Below are 23542 nucleotides of genomic sequence, written 5' to 3'. Positions count from 1 at the left end.
AATTTATATTACGTAAGTATAAAATGTACTGAAAATACGTATTCATGTTAAGAGAAATACGTACCTAATATTTTCTTCCAATCAACTTGTGACCAAATGATATACTGTTATGCCACAACGGCACAGCGGCAATATACTACTGTAAACGCGACGGTTGTGAGTTCGATTACCACTCGAGGAAATTAAATATTTAATATTCTCCTTTCCTCAGCTAAAGGCAAAGCTTTCGCGGGATACAGAGTGACACTGAAAAAAAATATAGCATTTAGAAAGAAGAAATGAAAAAAAAATCTTCCGAATGGGAATCGACTTCAAAACCGTTGCGTTAACAGTGAGTTGCAGTACCGCATAGCCGGTGCGGTGCGTTGTAAAATAATTTTTTCTCAGACTACCTTTTGTTTGAAATTTCTACTAAACCTTACTTCAAAGAAGTAAAAAAATCTGGAACAAAATAATAATTAGACGTTGTAACGAGACACTAGACACTAGACACTAGCGCCGGATAAGTACAACAGCAAACACCGAGTAATGTTACAATTTCCTTTCAATTACATTTATTTACTTTGTTTCTGCCCATACCCTATTTCTGACAAACAATTATAAACCTTAATACGAGAAAATAAAATGCATATTTTATAATTTGTATGCATTCAGCTGCAGTCGGCTAACAATAGTGTCGCCGATTTGTAAACTTGAGCGTCTACTAATCGTATTTAAGGGTTCAATTTGATGAAGGGTAGGACAGTCACTGTTTTTATTTTACCGTTATTTCTTAAGGAAACACAAGTTCCTATAGGATTTTTATTCAGTGGTGTATACTCAGTTCGGTGGTGTCTAATTTTAGACGACGGTTGTGAGTTCGACCTCCACTAGGAAAAATGAAGTAAATATTTCCCCTGTACTGGTAATGGCAAGGTATGGCGTTGAGTTTTCCCATTAAACAGAGTCTTTACTTCGGAAGAATTGAGAGCGGAGTGTGTTGTATGTCTATATTATCTCTACCCAAACAGCTGTAGCTGAAAAGCTGAGGATCGAGTGTGGTGGCGAGAATTGGGGAAGGCCTATGTCCAAGAGTGGACAAAAGATGGCTGTTGATGAAAAAGCTGTAGGCGGGATAAGGCGTGAACCAAAAAAAATATTTGACAATTTACCCTTGAAGATTTATATATTAGGAGAATTGTGGTACACGTTTTATTATATTAAAATATCTGAATAAAAAATAATGTCCATATTATTATTAATAAAAAATCTTATCTCATTTCAAAATTTCTTAAACATACATAAAATAACAATAGTTTTTGTCCCCGCCAACTACACGGCATGTCACTTTGGGCGACGCGTCGAGTGTTTGCTAAACGGACGCCGCAAACGCTACCGAAAACGAAACGCAAAGAGAATTCTTCTCTTTCTGTTTGTGTTTTAGAATGCAAGCAACATGCTAGAGACCTGAATTCTGTAAAGCTATATTGAAAATACCAGAATTATTCGCCATGATTTTTACCGCTTAGCAGGGTAGGCATAATTAATTTATTGTTGAAACACGCACCGCCCAATATCCGAAACCTTGCGTGTTGAATGACGGATTTTAACGCCGATATTTGTCTTCTTGCCAGAGCAACCAAAGCACGGCGCGTCCGTAATTTCCGCCACTCAACACGCTATGCCTCCAGAATTCGGTGGAAAGCGGGGGGAGAAGTGCTAACACTAAACTGTCTATACTCACGCGGGATAGAGCGTCACTGTATCACGCTACTAAATAAACATAAATAGTATTATCCTACAAAATAAGTAAGAAACATAATGACAGGGTCAGAAAAATACTTAGAAGATATCAGGGAGCGAGGTTCAGTGGTGAGTGGAGGTTCCAATCCGCCCGCAGACCTCAGACCTCAGTACTCAGCAGTCGGTACACCGTGCAGTGTTTACTCACGCATTAGCGTTGAGTCAACGTAACGACAAACAGCTACCGATGGGCTGGGGTTTGTTTTGGGACTAGTTTGCGCCTCTGGCGTTGCTTATTGGTTTATTATTGAATTTTTGTTTATTAGTTTGTGGATAGTATCGCTTGCAATTTCAGTTTCTAACTAAAGCTAAAGCTAAACCTTTCTCTGGTAACGCACGGGGTATCGAGTTTTGAATTTGGTGTAAATCGAGGAACGTAAATATCTTAATGGCAACGAAATGTCTCAACACTAGATTACTAAGTTGCATCTGCTTACCCTGCTATAAAAAATATAAAAAATAGGAAGTCACTTTATATTTACCAAACTTTGGCAGAATATGGCGAAAAGACATAGACATAGACATATTATAATAACTAATAGCAACATGAAATTGGATACTACTTACTGTACCTGACCGTTGAAATAAAGGAAAGTTATTATTTACTTTATTATTTACTTTATCTAAGATGGAATGCTGTACACTACAATTTTTTATACTCGTATATTGAGATGTATATCAGGGTTGGATGATTCGAATAAATTAACTAAATTTGTTTCTCTGTAAATAACAGTTTATATTATATTATAATAAATATTATTAAAGGCACAATTACAATACTATGTACAAACGTTGCAAATTACATGTAAACAAGAGAAACGACAATTAAAGTTAATTATTCCTCTCTCTCTCTTTTATCTATTATTTTTAGCCAATTTGCTTTGGTTTATAGTTATTAATCTTACATTGCTTTTATCTTCACACGTATTCACTTTTTTATTCCTTCGACGGGGCTGTCAATTAATTATAGACATCCGACGGGTCTCATAAAAAAAAGAACACTATATATATGGACAACAAAATCAACTATTTATATGAATGAATTCTACTTCTATAATTATCTAAAATTGTTTAAATAATAATAGATAACAACGAAAGCTCTCTCTCTCATTGAATTCTAAATAAAATTATTTTTGAAATTTCGTATGACAGTACGAAAGTATATAGACGTTGACTGCGGTTGCAGTTGAGTTAGCACAACACGCGGCGTTAAGTTCCGCCGTCTAGTTAAATCTTTTCAACGAATACCTAGATTCCCCCTACCAAATCCGCATAATGATGATATTAATGTTTAAACTTGTATTTTGACGTACCTCTTATAAAGTTCAAGAAGTATTTTAGAAATGTCAAAAGCAATAGTCGTTCAAACCATTTGTTCTTGCAGCCTGTCACTTATTAATTAACCTACACTCCCCTAATAACATATATTTTAGTGTTTCATTCTAAATATGCGAGGAATTCCTCAAATACCATCAAGGGTCCACGTGGAAATAATAGAGCAGCGACTATTTATAGTTGAACAAATTAAAATGGTTCACAATAACACTCAGAGTCGTCATTTATTTTTAATCTACATTAATATAGAGTAAACTTATACTTATGACTTTTTAATATAAATTGATTTCGTTGAACACTTGATATTAATTTCATACAATTAATTTCGATTAGATACCTCCACGCGATCTTGACGGTCTCGACAGACGGACAGACCGACACCAAAATTATCCTATAAGGGATCCGTTTGTACCTTTTGATGAACTCTAATAAAAGTCAATATAACTAATTACTTATTATCAAAAAGCTTTCATAAATACTTGTAAATTAAGAAAAGTTGAAGGAACTCGGAGCGTCTACAGAACATGAAGGTCGTCGGACCAAAATAAAATAAGAAACTTATCTAAAAAAATCATATGTAGGACTTACATAATATATAAAAATGCTAACATCATCTCATATCTGCCTACACCGCACGTGTACTTCTTATCATTCACGGAATCGGCCAAAAACTCAGTTTATCATTTAATAGGTGAAGGTTCATTTAAATTACGTATTTAGTTGGGTGCCTCGAGCGGTGTCTCCTTTATATCAATTTGGGAAGGCGTTTACTAAAACAACTAATGAATTTAAATTATTTTCCAAGACCGGATAATAGGTACCTACTAAATTCAACGGTAGTTTCTTTCTCTTTTGACAGCTTCACACCTTTCCCCGCATTTCAGAATAGGAAAGGGAACCCAGCGTTAAGATACTCCGTTCCCCACGTAGAGATTAATCAGAGAGAATAAGAGTAAGAAAATATCTTGTTCTCCACTTTTCGCTTGAGACTTCACTTATAGAACAGCGAAACTTTGTCTTCACAAAGATAATTTTATTACGTGGGGATCGAACCCACAACCACCTCAACTATAACAATTAAATAAGTCACAAATCACCCTAATCCAAGAGTTTTTGTTGTGAAATGTCAAAAATCTCCACCAGAACTATTAAATCCGAATGGGGAAGGCTGGCACGTGCCACCAGTGCCACGTCCAGTAATTAGCGCGACGTGAGTTATGGTACTCCTCCGCCGAGGTTAACGAGGGCAGCTGTAAGACAATCACCTTTGTGACTATCTGCACTTTTAGTCCCTGCTTGAAATGTTTACGTTTTAACGTTAGAGGCCAGTCGTCGGAGCACAGGCGTGCGACTGTAACGAAATTAATCCGGAATTCGGCAGAAAGTGGGCAACGGAAGTGCCTTAATGGGAACGGAATATCTTAACACTAGTTTGGCAGGTTTCTTGTACTTACCCCGCTATGTGCGGGTGCGGGACGCAGCGTGAAGCTAAAAGTACTATGATATTGTCGAAGCGCAACTGCACTCTGTCTGTACGTAGTGAACGTAGTGTCTTAATGATAAGTTTCTTCTGCCCATCACGCTGTCATTATATATTTTTTTTAACAAAATGATTGGAGTTTAATAAAAATCATTAAATCATTACGATACTTACAACATAATACTTAGAAAGCTGTGAAACATATCAGAGACGATGAATATTTGAGAACTTCAACTGATCGAGGGAGTTCAATGCTACATCAGCTTTTGCGTCACAGCCTTATAACTATTTACTTAGAACTTAAAATGAAAACTTTAAAATAGTATTTAAGCTAAATGAACCTTTTTTGATGCAACTTAAGATTGAAAATAGTGTGTTGGAAGAGAGGCCACACACGGCGACAGGCCGCCGACAAACGTGCCCGCTAAGTAAATACTGCTACCACGAGATGAGCACTTCTCTTTGATTGTCACTGCGGTCGGATGCTGCGTGACCGGCTCTCCTGCCTTCCTGGCCAGTTAGCCATTAATATTTAAAGTATAAGATGTTGTAGAACTTGTTATATAATTTAACTTATAAAATATTGTTTATATCTATATATATAAAATCGAAAGGTCACTCACTCATCACGAAATCTCAGAACCTACAAGTGCTAGGAATCTCAAATTTTGCATAGGAGTTACTTATAGGACGTAGGTGCTCGCTAAGATGGGAATTTGCAATATTCGATTTCTAAGGGGTTGTTTTTGGGGTCGAAACTTTGTATGAAACTTCGTTACTACAAATGCTAGGAGTCTCAAATTTTGCATAGACGTCACTAGGACGTAGTCATGGAGACAGAAATTAATAATAACATAGTTCACGCGGGTGAAACCGCGAGCGGGCCGCTAGTTTGAAATATTAACTGGTACGTTGGTTTGAACACAGTGCTAAAAATTTTGTTAATCAGACCGGGCCCTTTCATTGATATTTTTTTATACATTAAATTTTAATATGGTAAGATTATATTATAGTTTATTTAAAATGCACTACACGTAATATTTATATGAAAAAAAAAACAATGAACCTTTGGTTTTATCAGTATTATCGCTGACGTGTTATTACAACAACCTCTTGCTCTGTACCAATCGTCTGTACCAATTTCAGAGTGATAAATCTATGGGAATTCACTGTAGAATTCATAAAAGTGACAAACTTCAGTTTGCGGGCATAAGTGAACTACAAGTTAATTAATAATACCTACAAATTTTCACCTTTCAGATTTTTTCTTTATTTCTTTTGTAAGTTCTCACTTAGAGATGAGGAGATGAGACCAAAAACATGATGAGGTGCAGCACATTGGAAATATAAGCTTTTTAAATTGTACTTTAAACTTGGTAATAATCATAATAATTTTGATAATTACAAAACAAAAAAATAACAAAATCGATTACACGTATAACAAAAACAAAACCTCACATAAATTTGATCTAAGTAGTTCACTTTCATTTCAAAGCCCATGCCTACTAAGTACCTACCTACATACAATATGTAAATACGAGTACATATTGAATTTGAACGATAAATACCAGCAGATTTATCGTAGTTATCGGTATAAACGTTAATAATTATTTGATATCGGGCTGCACCAGCACACGCGCGGGGAGCGCGGATTGGTCGACGCCGGTAGTTAAAGTGGCCGTAAACTAACCCTCTGTTAACTAACAAGGACTACATTTGAATAAGCTATATACGTGCAATCATTTAGGTTTATGTTTGCTACTAAAATTTACCCTTTTGTATAGATATCTAGGGGATTCCCTCATCGTGGCTAGCCAACTCTTCAGTGAATCTAAAACTATCATGTATACAGCAGTGTTGGCGGAGGAAGCAGTGTTAAGACACTGAGTTTTCTATCTATTTATTTATTTATTTATTTATTTATTTATACGGATCTCCAACTGTCGTACATATTGGTTTACATTACATACATTCTTAGGATATACTAATACTATTATGTACAACTGATTATAGGAGAACACATCATTCATCAATAATAACAATGATTAATTTACACTATAGAAAAAAAAAATATAATTATATAACAAAAATATAAGATTACTTAATATTACATAATAGTTAAAATCATTCACAATTAGTTCTATAAATTAACTTTATTGAGTATATGGTTGCATTTTCTTAAGAAAACTGAGAGCCCGTCACAACCAATGTCTAACGTGACATCTTCTTTCAAGTACTCATTAAATGAACGAGAGATGCGATCAATGGGACTATTTTGTCCAAGGTTCGTTCTAGTTCTTTCCGTCTTGAAAAACAGACATGGGTTGCGAGGGGCTCTCTGAGGTATCTTAATATTAAATCTACTCAACAGTTCACTATCATCGATCTTTCCTTTGAATAAATTATGTAGAAACTTCATGTCTACGAGATCTCTACGGTTTGAAAGTAATTGCAATTTAAAGCTGCCAATTATGTCTTCATATCGTTCACTATGACTTAGAGTCTTAAACCTATAAACTAAATATTTAATAAATCTTTTTTGAACGCTTTCGAGCCTATCAGAATACTTCCTGTAAGCAGGAGACCACACCTGGCAGCAGTATTCAAGCTTACTACGAATTAAACTATTGTAAAGGCGTAGAATTGTTGCTGGATTTTTAAAATCCCTTGATTGCCTAAAAATGAAGCCGAGTAACTTGAGGGAAGCTTTCACAACAGTGTTCACGTGCTCTTCAAATCTCAATTTACTATCAAATATTACGCCAAGGTCCCTAACAGAGTCTGTTACATTAAGATTTTTACCTGAGATATGATAGTAACTCATAATAGGTCTTTTCTTCCTCGAAAATCTTATGAAGCTACATTTACTTGGGTTGAGGACCATTCGATTTAAATCACACCATTCTACGAGTCTATCAAGATTGCCTTGTAAGGCCACCACGTCAGATTCTTGTGTTATAATTTTAGCAATTTTTAAGTCATCAGCAAACAAATAAAACTGACAATTTTCGAATATGTCTGCTATATCATTAATGAATAACACAAAGAATAGAGGCCCCAAATTAGAGCCTTGCGGAACCCCAGAAGTAGCACTAAAAGACTCAGAGCTCTCACCATGTATCACTACTCTGCTATTACGATTAGAGAGGTAAGATTTGCACCAATCAAGAAGGATACCAGATATACCAAAGCTTAATAATTTTCTAACTAGAATACCATGGTCTACCTTATCAAATGCCTTAGAGAAGTCCGTGTAAATTACGTCTACTTGTAGGTTTTTATCAACTGAATCGATAAGATATGAGACGTAATTAAGCAAATTAGAATTAGTAGATTTCTTAGGTATAAAGCCATATTAACGTGGATGCAGTAAGTTTTTAACATGATGAAATATGAAGGGGTGAACGATTGATTCAAAAACCTTTGACATAGTTGAGAGTATAGATATTGGTCTGTAGTTAGATATAAGTTCCTTTTTTCCATCTTTAAAAAATCGGCACTATTCTTGCTTCCTTCCATATATCTGGAAACCGTCCCTGCACAAGTGAAGCATTATAAATTAAATGCAATGGAAATGATATTAAGTCAACGCAATTAAATAGAAATAAAGGGGGTATATTGTCAGGTCCAGAACTCTGTTTTAAATCAAGTCTTTTTATTTTATTTATTATGGTTTCCTGGGATATGTATATATTAGGCACTTCAGATAACTGCTGATGTGAATCAAGATTATCACCACATATGTCAACTATAGGATTAAAAACACAGGAAAAGTGCTCAGAAAATAGATTACAAGATTCTCTCAGATCATTCGAATGCTTATTACCCAAATACATAGATGATGGGTACCTAGAGGAGTTTCGACGTTTATTAGAAATGTGAGTCCAAAAATATTTAGAATCAGTACCAATTTGATTTTCCAGAGTATGTATATATTTGTCATCACACGTTGTTATCAGTATTTCACAGTTATCTCGGAGATATTGAAATTCGATTAGGTCTAGGGGATTATTATAAATCTTGTATCTAGTATGAAACTTCTTTTTTTGCTTCAATAAATATATAAGATAGGAGTTAAACCAAACTGGATGATAATTGTTGTGCTTATTACTCTTAGGTACATAAAGATGTATTATTTCATAAAGAATTTGATAGAATCTGCTAATCATGTCGTTCACATTATCATATTTTAGGAGTTCGCCTTCCCACGAAATCTCGCTCAGGGCTTTAGTTATTTTATTATAATCACCCTTAAAATAGTTATTTTTTTGTATTTTTACATGAGGCGAATAGTGGGCAGGGGAAATTGAGATTAACATTTCTAATGGTGGATGGTGAGGGTCAACATTTCGTATAGGATTAGTGCATTTTTTAATACTTACTATTTCAGAGTTACAAACCACTAAGTCTAGAATTTTATCATTATTATTTTTGACATAATTGAATTGCTTAAAATTATATAATTCCATAAAGTCTGACAGTAAACTAAGAATAGAACTGTTGCTGTTAATTAAGGGCAGGAGATATGAGCTGGGGCTATGAAGTTCCCAAACAACATTTGACATATTAAAATCACCTGCTATAAGTGTGTATTTAGTGATACACTCATCCATCACTCGATTTGTGCTCTCAATAAATTTCCCTAACAAGTTAAGATTAAGAGGCGGTGGTAGGTAAACCGCACAGATTTTGATAAAACCATGTTCTTTCTCACTAGATATTTTTATTTTTACCCAAAGATCTTCACATTCTGAGTTGCAGCTGAATACTCTAGATGAAGTATAGTTATTTGAAACGGCGATAAGAACACCGCCACCAAGTGTTTTGTTAATGCGATCCCTTCTGTACACAGTATATCTACTATCAAAAATTTCCGAGTCATAAATAGTACAATTTAACCACGTTTCGGTAAGAATTATGATATCAAAAGAACTATTCTGAATTTTGAGTGCAATATCTCTTACGTATGATCTTAGACCTCGGACGTTCTGATAATAACAAGAAATATTTATCGAAACATAACATGTTGATTAGCGGGACTCAACCGACGATAAGAACACTAATCATTTCTTCGAGGGAGAATCGAAATCTCTTTTCAAACATAATAAAATCTTAAGATAGTTCACTTTCCCCATTCATTTGAAAATAATACATTATACACATTATAACTTTAAAATATAACAATAATCAAATAACGATGCCAAGTATTCAGCATATTTTTCCATTTTAATTAGTAAACGTGTAAGCCGGCTGTCACGTGACGGCTGCGACGACGTGACAACAGTTTAAAACGGGACGCGCTGAAGGAGGCGGTCATTTGCTGCTATAAAACTAATAACACGCTAAATGCTAGTGTTATTTAAGCATTTGGATTGATGTCTCAAAGTTGCATGTATAAGGAAATTAGTATGTAAAATCGTGAAGATATACATACAAATCTATACTAATATAATAAAGCGGAAGAGTTTGTTTGTTTGTTTGTTTGAACGCTAAGATCTCTGGATCTACTGGCAGACCAGTAGATCCAGAGATCTTAGCGTTCACAAAAACAATGTAAATCAGAATTTACATTGTTTTTGTTTTGTATAAAAGCTGCATTCTTCAGAAGTGCTATAGGCTATATAACATTACATTACACATATAAACTAATATATTTTAAAGTACTTTCTAATTTGACATGCAATTTATTCTGCCATGTTAATAACAACCGTCGCGTCGCTACGCAACCGGTACCGCGATATTTTGATATTCATCCTTATGAAGTTTGGTAAATAATTAAGGAGATGTCACTGATTCGAAATGACCTAGCCTTCGGGCGGCATAGTATGAGTATGTCCGACGCGAAAATATTCTTATAGTTCAAGCAGGCGTAGCCGCGTCCGGGTCCACTAGTGAAAATATAAACAGGCTTTTATCAAATTATTAAGTTTGTTAAAAATGTGATATTATTATTTGAGTATGTAGAGCACATGTGGCAATCTATACTATCTATACTAATATAATAAAGCGGAAGAGTTTGTTTGTTTGTTTGTTTGTTTGTTTGTTTGTTTGAACGCTAAGATCTCTGGATCTACTGGATCGATTTACTTTGTTTTTGTTTTGTATGAAAGCTGCATTCTTCAGAAGTGCTATAGGCTATATAATATTACATTACACATATATACTAATAAATGAAAATACTTTCTAATTTGACATGCAATTTATTCTGCGATGTTAATAACAACCGTCGTCGCTACGCGACCGCGTTCGTTACCGCGTCATTTTGATATTCATCCTTATGAAAATAAATATAATAGTCACTTTTAACATTTCATCTAGATTAAAATTATATTTCTATAGAAATTATATTCTTATATTTCAAGCAGGCGTAGCCGCGTCCGGGTCCGCTAGTACAGGATATGTACAATTAAAAGAATGAAATATTTGATATATTTAATTTTTGGCTATATGTATAACAACGGTGTTAAGTTATGCTACTCAACACGCAATTCCTCAAGGATTCAATGCCGGGAATGAGCATTGAAAGTGTCTAAATGGAGAACGAAAATCTCAACACCACGTTAACAGGTTCCCTACGTCTAGCCTGCTATGTGCGGAATACAGAGGGAATTCACTAAAAACAAATATCCTTTGTTAATTTTTCAAACTCCCTATGGATAATACTTTTAATAATCCTTGATATGCATAGGATTATAGATTTAGTCTTTAATGTTGTCAATTAGAAGTATAATAATAGATATAATATATTTATTCTATAATAAATAAAACAAAACACAAATGAAGCATATTTCACGAAACCCACCGAACCATTGCCGCCTTTGTTCTGCTTCAAACGGATACGTTTGGTGTGGAAACGCAATATATTTCGAATAAAGCAAAATTAATGAGTGGCGGCTTCGACGAAAACACCAGTAACTGTCAACGGTGGAGCGTCAAAGGCAGCTCGTAAATTAAACGTGCGCTGAGAAATGTATCCCGGGAGTGGGGACACTGGAGACCAGCGCTGCACGTGGCGACCTAACCGATCTTTAAAGGATAAAAATGTATGGAATTAATACCAATTAAATCTCATGAAGGATAGCTGCAGCAGCAGCAGAACTGCCTCCCGAACCGGTGGTATCTTTATGTCCATTCGGTTATTCTGGAGTTCGTCTTAGTCTACTTGAATAAAAAATATATTGAAGACTAGTCGTGACCAGTCGACGTCGCGGAATTTAAACTCACGCCTCTTAATTTGCAAGAACACCAGCCCTTTTTGCACATCAACCACTCTGACCACTAAGCCATACACTCTCATCTTGCTACGTTCAAATCCTAGTAAGCGCGAGACTAGAATTATAATTTGAACGAAAACAATAGAATTAAATGTGGAATAAGATTTTAGAAATGTCAAAAGTTTATGGAGTCTAATTTTCTGTGTAAATATATTGAACAACATTTAAAGTAGAGGTCATTTCTCGCCGCGCGCTTGTGACAGCTATTGTCATAATCATTTCTTTAATTTAAGATTGCGGACGAAAACTCGTAAACTTGTTTAAACTTCACGTTTCTACGTTTTGTTCTAACTCACCGTGTTTCTCATAAAATATAGCTTTATCAACAATATTGCTTGTCATGTTGTATAACAGCATTAAATTGAAACACTTTATTGTGTTCTTACTTGTTATCTATATACTTACGAGTATACGAAAATTGTTTGGTTCAATCTCAGTAAATATTAAAAAGCGGCGTTGAATTTCCCCATTCAATAATAATATCTCAAATTCTGGCGCAACATGGGGAACGAAGTGGCTTACCTGGTTTGGATTTTAACTGCCCTACTATACCCACTGGAAAAACGAGAACTGCCTGTAACACAGAAATAATACTTTTCAGATAATATTTGATCATATATGAAAGTAATCAATAATGATGACTATACAAGAGAGGCCCGTCGTGGCGCAGAGACACAAGCCTGACTGTAAACCCGATAGGTTGTGGGTTCAATTCCTACTCGAGGAAATTAAATATTTAATATTTTAATTTCTTCGATCCGGTGCGAGGCAAAGCGCGGCGTTTGAGACGCGATGCTTCCAATATTCGGTGGAAAGTGAAGAAAGGAGTGTCTTAACACTAGGCTCCCTCTGCCTCCTCTGCTACATGCGGGATACAGCGAAAATAGAAAAAAAGGTTCAATACAAGCGTTAGTATTTCGATTTAAAAAACGTTTAAATTAATAAAATGTAGCGCGACTGCGAAAAATAAGCATTAGCTACGCACAGCGCACAGCTACCCGCGTTGTAGTGTATAATACGGTGTGATAACTTGTGCTAATAAGTGTGATAACAATTTTTATTTAAATAGGCATCGTCCATCTCTAGAGCCCAGGAGCTTCACGCATATAGGATAGTAGGCTGAAGGGCCGTAGTGTAAATACATTACGTTCTCCACGTGATTAAAATTTTCGTGACATTTCCTATTAAGCGGCGGAACTCAACACAATATTCAATACTTTACAGTTCCTTATAATAAATTATAAAAAAATCATCATAAGTGTGTGAGTGAGACTTGTTGTTTGTACTTCTATTTGAAATATTAGCTCGACATTGAAGTTAAAAGGCGATCTTTACTTAGGTGGGCTGTTGCGGCGGTGCACGCCGTGACGCCCCTTCCCGTCCGTTTTTGGCGACGAGCGTGTTGCGTGACATTATTTTTAATATTTTGGGCTCATTGGCTATGACAAGATATAAAATTTCATATAATGGATATTTTTTATATTTAATATTAGCTATGTCTATATTACCAATTATAAAAATTATGATTATCAAGTTATTATATCTTTTTGAGATCTATAAAATAGTTACAATTGTGGAAAAGAAAAAAAAATATTACGGAATAAGAGGGAACTGCGCTATTATAAAATTTACAACGACAGGATTTTGATTTTGCCTGACCGACCTGACACGCTATCACTTAGTACGACATAGCGATAAGCACGAAGATCTTATGATACTAAAAAAAATAAACAATAATATAACACGAAAAATCAATCAACAGATTCTTCAAAGAATAAATTACTCAAAAACCTAATGACATTAAGTTAACTAATGTATCTGAAATTAACGGACCATCCGAATTGATTTGACATCCGTATCCAGTTCCGAGCCTTAGTTCCAACTGAAAACTAGCGCCATCAGAAGTATCCCATACATATTTCACACACAAGTTTATTACAATAGGGTGTGGGGCCCCCCGCGAGGCGGTGCCTTTCATCTCAAAGGCAGATGAGTTCATGGAAGCTGCGGAAATGCTGCATGCGTTGTATGGGCGTGCCTCGTTTACCCCACACTTGGACAGAATGTACCTAACTAAATGTAATGCTATAGTCTTGCTAGCTAGGTTATTTTTTTTTAGCTTTATAGTGTATCCTACCGGGTAGGTAGACGGAACCTGGGAACCTGGTCTTAAGACATTAATAAACTTCAGATCCCCACTATCCGCTGAATTCTAGAGGCATTGCGAGTTGAATGGCGAAACTTATCGCTACGCTTTGCCCCGTTATTACCAGAGCGAAAAAATGAAAAAAAAAATATATATTTTACTCCCACGAATGGGAATCGAAGCCACAACCGTCGTTTTTACAGTACGACCTAGCGAATTAGTTAAATAATATGTACAAAAATATAGTTTTAGAACGATTCATATTTAATTATTATTCAATAATTCAATTATTTATTATATCTTAATTAAATATGCTTTAAAAACTTTTTTCTTCATTTTTTTTAAATATATTTCAATTGGCAAAAATAACGCAGAGAAATGTAAAAAATATATTGAAAGCATTTAAAAAATAAGATAAAATAAGAATCTACTCCGTTACTGTGTCGCCTACAGCTGTCACGTCAATAGTGACACGCGGAGTTAGCTTTACCTACAAATATTTATAATTCAAGCCACATTCATAAGCTGTGCTGAAATTTCATCTTTAAAGTTTGAAAATAGTTTTTAGACAAAGCCTTTTACTATTTTCAAAAGAAAACTATTGTAGCCTCTACTAATAAAATTTAGACAACAGTTTTTAATTATTAAGTAGTTATTTACATAAAAAACACAAATTATTAAAAAATATAATTAAAACACAGGCATTAGTCATAATTCTGTAAAGTCCTGTTAGGCCACATGTGCGTCACTCCGCGGCGCGCGGCGTCCTGTGACACTCGACACCGGTCCGTGACATTGCCCGTTGTCCGCTCACACACACAAACTTCTGCGATTTCACGCTCTTTCTGATTTGCTAAATTATTCAACTCCTCAATGAAGGAACGTTTTCGATATTGTAAGCATCTTATTGTTTTACTAGGACAACTTACTATTCAATATAAGACTACTATAGTCTGTAGTGATACTAGAGGCTGGAGTTAAATACTGTTAATGCTCAGAGAAACTAATGATGTACGTACCTCTATTGAAACTATATTTGAAAAAGAGCAACTGTTAAGTTTCTTGCCAGCTCTTCTCAGTGTCCTTCTGTCTTCCGAGCTTCATATAAATTAGCAGAGAACATATCAACGAAGGTATCTGCTAATCATCACGTTCGTAACTCCACATCGCAGTCTATTTCGGGCGCGTTTCCGCAATAAGACAATGCAGTACTTAGTGGGCAGGGAGACCAATTTGCAGCTCTCTAATATATCGCCTTTCGTCTTTTTGTACGAACATTTTAACACTTGTAAACAATTTCAGATGCAAATTAAAATACTTTTATTCAAATTAAAATGTTATATGTTAAATTTTTTTACGTCGAATAATTTACTAAACTGTTTACTAAATTTACTGATTCAGATCGGATATTTTAGAATAATACAGATTTTATTATTTTTTTATAAAATAAAAGTTAGTATTACAATACAATATTATCAACTATGTTTATATTGCTTAAGAAATTGTTAGTTTCACATGCGACCTGAAAAATGAATGAATTTACAATTCAAGTTTACTGCCATACCTATAATATAATTTATATAAAAAAATGTATAGTTGGACAAAGCCGTATTTAGGTAGGTAGTATGCATTTAATCAAGCCGCAGATAAAATTTACTGTAGGATACAGCGTGAAAAGAAAGTGCTGGACCTTAAAAACCCTTCCCCAAACACATTTCTCAACTAAGCAAGGATTGCATCAGATGTTTGTCCAACGATCCAAAATATTAGATTAGATAAGTGACGCCAAACTATCGTGAACAGCGATTTTAGAATTCGCACTTTAGTTGCGATAAATTTAATATTATCGTAAATTACAGATTGAACTGTGTTGAGTCAATAGAAAATACTATAAAAAAACTTGTGGGTATTTTAAAATTGGCTTTTTGCGATATCGTTTCTTCAGGCGAACCATTGTACCTACCGTTGACTTTGGCAGCTATTGTTGCTGTTGATTAAATATGTTAATGAGTAACTACTATTGACATAATATGTCATCACTCATCACTCACCTACCAACTCACGAATCTTTTTATATTCAGTAATTTGTATCAAAATTTTGTTTCATTTTTTCTCAAGTTTAAGAACATTGACAAGATTGTATTTCAATAAATGCAATATTATCTATCACAGAATAAATAAGACTTAAAAAAATTATCAAAGTTTTTTGTATTTTCATATAGGTAAGTCATATCTATGACACTAGCACTGTGTATCCAGTATAATATAAGTTAGGCAGAGGAAACTTAGTGTTAAGACACTTCGCTCTCCACGCACTGCCTAATTATCGATACAATGCTTATTGAGTGGCGGAACTCTACGCCACGCTTTTTATGTTAAGTTATAAATATCTGTATGTAAAGTTTAAGTAACTAAAATTATTTCATTTTCTCCTTAGACCCTAATGCAGCAGCAATGGGCAACCCCGCGATGGGCGCGGGCGCCCAGCAGTACGGTGAGGTGAACCAGCTGGGCGGAGTGTTCGTGAATGGCAGACCGCTACCTAACGCGGTTAGGTTACGGATCGTGGAACTTGCGCAGCTTGGAATTAGGTAAATAAAGAATGTTGATATATAGGTTTCGCTATAAGAACCTACCTTCTTATTATAAGAACCTACTTAGATTTTATACGATGATTGTGGTTTCCATCTCCACTCGAGGGACATTGAGTGCCGCCATTCAACACACTATCAACTCTACTCGTAATCGCCTTAACAACTTACAGCTACACTCAGAAACATTAACTAGCGGCTTATTTAACCTTAAACAACATAGACATTAAGTGGGTACTTACACAAACTTAATCATAGTCCTGATCGAAGTCTAAGACTCATATTTATAAATTACTTTCAAAGATTCTTCTCAAGATTGATCTCAAATTTGAGACCGTTTAATAGTAAATGTAGTAAATGATTACGTGCAACATAAATTAACTAATTACTTTATCTCCAGGCCATGCGACATCAGCCGGCAGCTGCGAGTGTCTCACGGGTGCGTCTCCAAAATCCTGGCGCGGTACCACGAGACCGGCTCCATCCTGCCTGGTGCCATCGGCGGGTCTAAACCACGTGTCACCACGCCTAAGGTAATGGTTGTTTGTTTTTCACTCGAGGGAATGAAATATTTTCAATTATCTATTTATATCCCTAACTATTGATTTGAAATTTGTTTTCGATTTTTTGATATGACAAAAGTCATCTCATGATGATCACACATTGGTATAAGACACATCCACATCTTCAATATAAGCTGTATCCCATTAAAGGTAATCGGCATGCAGAGGAAACCTAGTGTGCACCGTTTCTGACATTGCGAGTTGAGAAGCGGAAGGCGGAACTCAACGCCGCGCTATGTTTTGCCACTAGTGCGAGAAAATAAAATAATAACATATTCCTCCAATTGGAATTAAATTAACACCCTTATCTATTCTGATTAACGTCACTACGCCTAAAATAAATTATAATATATTTATTAAGTGCTGCCATTCACAATCAATAGCCGTATCAATTACAGCATTTCGTATAATAAAAATAATCTTGACATAATATCTGCGAAGACGTAATCTGTATTGGATTGTTTTTTTTATTGCAGTAGACAATGGAACAGACAGAAATTTTACTTTTGATAACAAATACGTCTTTAAAAATACTTGATATCTAAGATTTTGCATTTTTTGTATGGAATTTTGATTATGTTATTTCTTTCTAAGTGCAAGTTAGAATATCACATCTAAATCTTACATAATATTAAAAAGACAATTCTGTAAACGACGACGACGGTTGTGAGTTCGACTCACACCCCGGTAAGAAGACAAAGCGTGGCGTTGAGTTCCACCGCTAAACACGCGATGTCTTGGAAATCGTACAGTATTTGGGGAACGTAATATCTTAACACTAGGTTTCCGCCCGATTAGGTTCCTTCCCTCATATTAACAATAACCTACCAAGAACTTAGAAATATTTGACAAAAATATATTTTGTTGAATTTGTATTTATGATTTTAAAAATCACAAATACGTTCCTATTTCTACTCAGATACTATACTAAATATATAATCACAGGTGGTTTCATACATAAAACAACTGAAAGCCAAGGATCCGGGCATATTCGCGTGGGAGATCCGCGACAGGCTGTTAGCTGACGGAGTGTGCGACAAGTACAACGTGCCCTCCGTGTCCAGCATCAGCCGCATCTTACGGAACAAGTTGGGGGGGAGCCTGTACCCCGTGCCTCCTCTGTACACCGTGCCGCCGCAGAGGTGCTGGCCGCTGCACCAGCCGTATGATTATTATGTCTATTTACAAGTGAGTATTGGTATAATGTGGGAGTCAATCTTCAGTTTTTATATTTTTTAAATTCCTTCCTATATTAATTATCATCTACTAACAAAAATAATCGTTCATATGTACAAAATTTGATTTACCTAAGTAAAGATGTAATTTAAATTTCATCTAAACATGATTAAATATAAAATCTATCTATATTACATCATAAATTTATAAAAAAATCGAATTATAGCAGTATATAAAAAGGTAATAGGTATAATTAGATAAAACTATCTGAAATGCTTAAACTGTTTGTTGTCTAATTCTTAATTTAAGTCTCTTGAGCTATTTGTTACTTAATTATTATTAGGAGACCGTTTGGGAGTATTTACCATAAAATTGCTGAAATTAATATCGTGCATATCATGCATATAAATATAATAATCAATATTTCCTAGGGTCGCCAGCACGCAGCCAGCACGCAGCATGCGCTGCCGCCGCACCCGCCGCCGGCGCCGCACCATGCGCACGCGCACGCGCTATGACCACCACCGACACTAGACTATTACTAGTTTTCCTAAAAAAACACATTGAATACTACAAGAGACTACTAGAGACTTCTAATAAAATTTTACTAGACTAAGTTCGTCAAGTTCGAAGTGAAAATTCTAGTGAACATTTATTTATTTTGATGGTCTGTTATATTATGCATTATTTATAGAAATAGGCGTATTTAAGCAAACGACTTGGTATTTCTCAATGTTTTCTTTAACCATAAGTGGCTCTGTAATATCTGGGGAAAAAAATGTCGACATTATTTACTTTTGTTAACAAACTATGTAAGCCTAGATGCTTGAAAATACCAATCAATTAGCTTTATGTTTACATAAATTGTATTATTTACTTAAATATTGAAATAAAATACGAATATATATCGATAAATAACACTATTTAATAAGGAGGTGCATTTATCATTTATTAAAAAGAAGTGTTTATGATACTGGTATTTTATAACAATTAGTATATAACCAATAAATTCTCCTCCAGTCTCTCTGCAATTAAAATTCGGTGGAAAGTGGAGAACGGAAGTGTCGTAGGGGCAACGAAGAGTGTTAACACTAGGTTTCCAGATTCCCTCTCCCTATCAAGTGAAAGTACCTAACTATGATTCTATCGATGTCATCTGATCATTTCCTGCTGATAAAATGTGTTTTTTGTTACTGTTATCATATTGTATACTTGTATGCATCTTCATACGTTTTTAAAATACTTTTAGGATAAATTATCAAGATGTTTAATTTTTTATCTCTACGGTATGAGCATTCCTATACATTATACAAATAATATCTGAAATAAATATAAATTTTGATAACAAATCGATTTGTAAATTCTTAAAATATCTTTAGCAATGTTGATTTTTATTTTTTTAGTTAAGTAGCAATTAGTGACAGCGACATATCGATTATTTTGATTATTGTCTGAATAGTTTTTTAAATACAATAAGTGATTATTGAAAATAGTATTAATAGTCTGTATATAAAATGTAAGTTAATTTAAATTATCAATTATAATAAAATCTATGGAAACATCCGAGCGAGACTTTTAATAAACAATCGATTATTGTGTTAAAGATTTAAAAACAGAAGCTTTCTATTTTGTGAGCGGTGCAATGATGTAAATAATTATTTCTAAGTTACTTAAGAAATGATATGGGTACTTATTTTAATTTTAGTTCTACTTATATATTATAATCTGTATTACGTTCATCTCTTATACATATTTTAAATTTAATACTGGTATGTATTATTTGTAAGTAAATAATTTATCTGTATCTTAAAATAAATTACTAAATTATAGATAATCTCCACAATAAACAGGATTTATTTGTTTTTATTTTGTGTTTCATTTCATTCTGTAATGTTATTTTTACTTCGAAAACAATGAAACGGATTGGCTAATTGATTTTAAAATGTCCCCCGGCATAATGGTCCGCAGCCTTTGCATCAGGTTTACAGCACAAAACAATAAAGTAGCGACGAAATATCGGAACGGACACGAATTACCAATTAAATCCTTGCTTTGTTTCGAATTTAATACCACCTAATCTGAAATTTTACTGTATTAATAATTTTTATGACTGACCGTCGATGCAAAAAACGCGGGAGCAAAAAACAAGATGGCTGTTAAAATGACATTTGACACCGTCCGCTTGATGGTGAAAATAATAAAAAAACTTAGCGGCCAGTTTGGAATTGAAATAGCAATATATTGTTTATTAAAAATTTTTAAACAAGCCTATAGTATAAAGATATAAGTTAATGTCATAAAATTGTTATAAAGTCGAAACGAGAATTTATCTTTAACATCTAACAATGTTTTTTTTTTATTTTCACAATATAATATATAATATGGCACACATAAGAACGATCCGTCTAAGTGAGGAGTAAAAGTCAGTCTTTATTCAAATATTCCTTATTCATAATCATGTTGTCAGTCAGTACTTGTGATATAAAAAAAAATCACATCAATAGATCTAAGATTTAAAAATGTTTAATTTAGTTAATTTACAAACCACGCCTACCATCCAACAAGAACACCTATCTTGTATAGGTACTTAACGGCATCATTCTAATTGACAAAGTAACATAAGCTAGTTATCCAACAAAGCTAGAAAAGTGACTTAAAGGCATAGTTGAGGACAATCAAGGGCGGAGGTGAAAATACACTCTCAATGTAGACTAGGTAGTGTAGGTAGATTTTATACTTAAAACTCTTTCGTTTCTGTGGAACTGAATAACAACAAACTATTAGAAGTAGATCAAATTTAGTAACATTCCTGGGTGTAATGGAACACTAAAGGGTCATAATCAGAAAAGTGGACATTTTCGAATTCGTAACGTAACTGATAAGTAACAACACTGATAATGTTTGTTACGAAACTGATGATATAAGGCATTATACACAACAAAGTAAGGATATTATACGAATAAAACTACTGTTGTTTTTATTTAATGAGACACAAATTAAAATTTTAAAGATTCATTTATAATCTGTTAATTCAACGGAATTAACAGATTATAAATGTAAGAAAACATAACAAAGTGACAATATTAACAATATAATAATGCTAGTTCGTAACGTAATAAACTTCTATTTCTAGTTAGAGATCACAAAGTTAATGATAAAATTAAATCCACCTTAAAATATATCAAAATTTGAGTCGTTATCACGGGAATTAAGTTTAATTCTTTGTAAGTGTTTATTCCGCATATCTTCATATTTAATAGGATTGGTCTTTTTAAGACGTTCTCTATATCTTTTATGTGTTTCAGCATTTGACATAGGAGCCATGACGCTTACTGAAAATAAAAAAATATTTATCAATAGGTATTTAATAATATTTTATGTTTATTGTTTAGATCTTTAACAACGCTAGTACAGAATGTATTTGTTTTTAAATAAAAGCTTCACCCACTTGAACTACATATTTATTAATTCACTATCTCCAGAGAAAAAAATAGTAATTACAAAATCACAACTAATTTCAGGAAGAATAAAAAAATGTTTTTAACTAAATCGGTTAAGCCGTTTCTGAGATAAGCGTGCACAAACACATTAGACAAACAAGCAAACAGGCAAAAAACTTAAAAATCATTATTTTTGGTTACTTTACGTTATCAAAAGTCACCAATTATTTTTTTCATATGCCAGCAATTTTTTTTATATACATATCTTCCGATGGTAACGTAATTATGAACTAGGCTTCATATTTTCTCAGTTTCGTTACGTAACGAAATATAACGCAATTGAGAATAAAGTCTGAGAAATTCTAACCTTTTTAAATATTTGCTCATAAGCCACGTGTTGCATGTGTAAGCACTGAAGTTCTTTTTTGAGATTTTGTAAAAAGAAGCAAATAACATAAACAAGAAAACGAAATTATAGAATACTTACCAAAATAAAAGCCGTTTATAACCCTGAGATGTAATTTTACATATTCCCTCTAAAACATTTGAACCCCTCTACTGCTGCGAGAACACTACTTGTTGTAGCTACGGCAGCATTTACTTTTAGAATTATGGTGCCACAATAAAAACTAATATTAAACACCATCCAAAATAATTGCATTCATAATTTAATTGTACGTTACTAGCCCTGAGTAACAAAAAAGACAATATTTTGGGACAAATTTACTTAATTCATATATATTATTTATTAAATAATATATCAATAAAAGTACTTTTGTTTAATATTTTGCATAAAGTAAAGTAATATAAACATATCTGAAATCTAATAAAACCATAAACATTCGTAACAAATCAATTTTTAAAAAGTAAAGTGGTGAATGGGACACGAAAAATTGTATGGAAGCATTTTGAAAAGTTTTTTGCAACTAACAAAAAATACTATTAATAGCCATAATACATTTAAAATATTACAAAAATCTTTAAGTTAATAAGTAAATTTATCGTAAATGGCAAAATATTTAAATTATCTTTAAAATTGTATTTTTAAAACGCATTCAAAGTAGCGGGACAAGAAAAGACACAAAATGTACACTTTTTCTGATTATGACCCTAAAACGAATTTCCTAAAATTTCTACGGGAACGGGATGCAACATAGCTGGCGGGCGATGGCCTATAATTTCAATTTAAAATAATTTATTAGACGTACTTTTCTTTTTTTATTACTTTAATAATTATTTACAGTGAAATAAAGGTCAATGTTGGATTCTGATACACTTTTGGAAGTTTCGAAATCGAACGTAAAGCGGAAAACAAAGTAAAACAGAAAAAATCCTAATATAAAATGATCTTTGCTGAAAACCAGAATATGAGTGAAGTTTAAAAAACAGTGCAGTACAGTGTCTTAATCAAGAAATATTATGTGGTAATGCTTTCACGGCACCACCGTGTTGGACCACAGTACAACACCGTTGACACCCAAGTTTATTCTAGTGAGTATGGGCGTGGCCGCTCAAGTTACAGAGAGATGCGCCTGCGCCGATGTCACGTAGGTACCTAACTTGTTGAAAGGTCACACAAAAAATATGAATACAGTAGGAATTTATTGCGTTATTAAGCTTACATCTTGAGCTTTATTTGTGGAAAAGTAGTTTGTAAACATTAATCTATAACCTCGGGTTGGCTTGAATCTAAAAAATATACAATCAATATTGAAACATAGATATAATCCAATAGAGAAATCTCTTTTTTTTAAA

The 23542-nt window shown here is 33.8% G+C and overlaps 1 protein-coding gene across 1 annotated transcript in view; it reads left to right on the top strand.

Annotated features, from left to right (window-relative positions):
* Poxm (paired box pox-meso) overlaps nucleotides 1-20198 on the top strand; it is a 29559-nt gene extending 9361 nt beyond the window's left edge. Inside the window, exons 2-5 of the mRNA XM_085189555.1 lie at nucleotides 16455-16608; nucleotides 17009-17141; nucleotides 18117-18359; nucleotides 18779-20198. Coding sequence (XP_085045681.1) covers nucleotides 16455-16608; nucleotides 17009-17141; nucleotides 18117-18359; nucleotides 18779-18865 — 617 coding nt within the window. The 3' untranslated portion in view covers nucleotides 18866-20198. The remainder of the gene's footprint in view (nucleotides 1-16454; nucleotides 16609-17008; nucleotides 17142-18116; nucleotides 18360-18778) is intronic.
* The last annotated feature ends 3344 nt before the right edge of the window (nucleotides 20199-23542 follow it).

The sequence above is a fragment of the Heliconius melpomene genome, chromosome 8 (genome assembly GCF_056956725.1).
Source record: "Heliconius melpomene rosina isolate 202511_hmr_F chromosome 8, ASM5695672v1, whole genome shotgun sequence".
NCBI classification, from domain to species: domain Eukaryota; kingdom Metazoa; phylum Arthropoda; class Insecta; order Lepidoptera; family Nymphalidae; genus Heliconius; species Heliconius melpomene.
The sequence above is the reverse complement of the archived record's forward strand: the minus strand, read 5'-3'. Positions and strand labels throughout refer to the sequence as shown.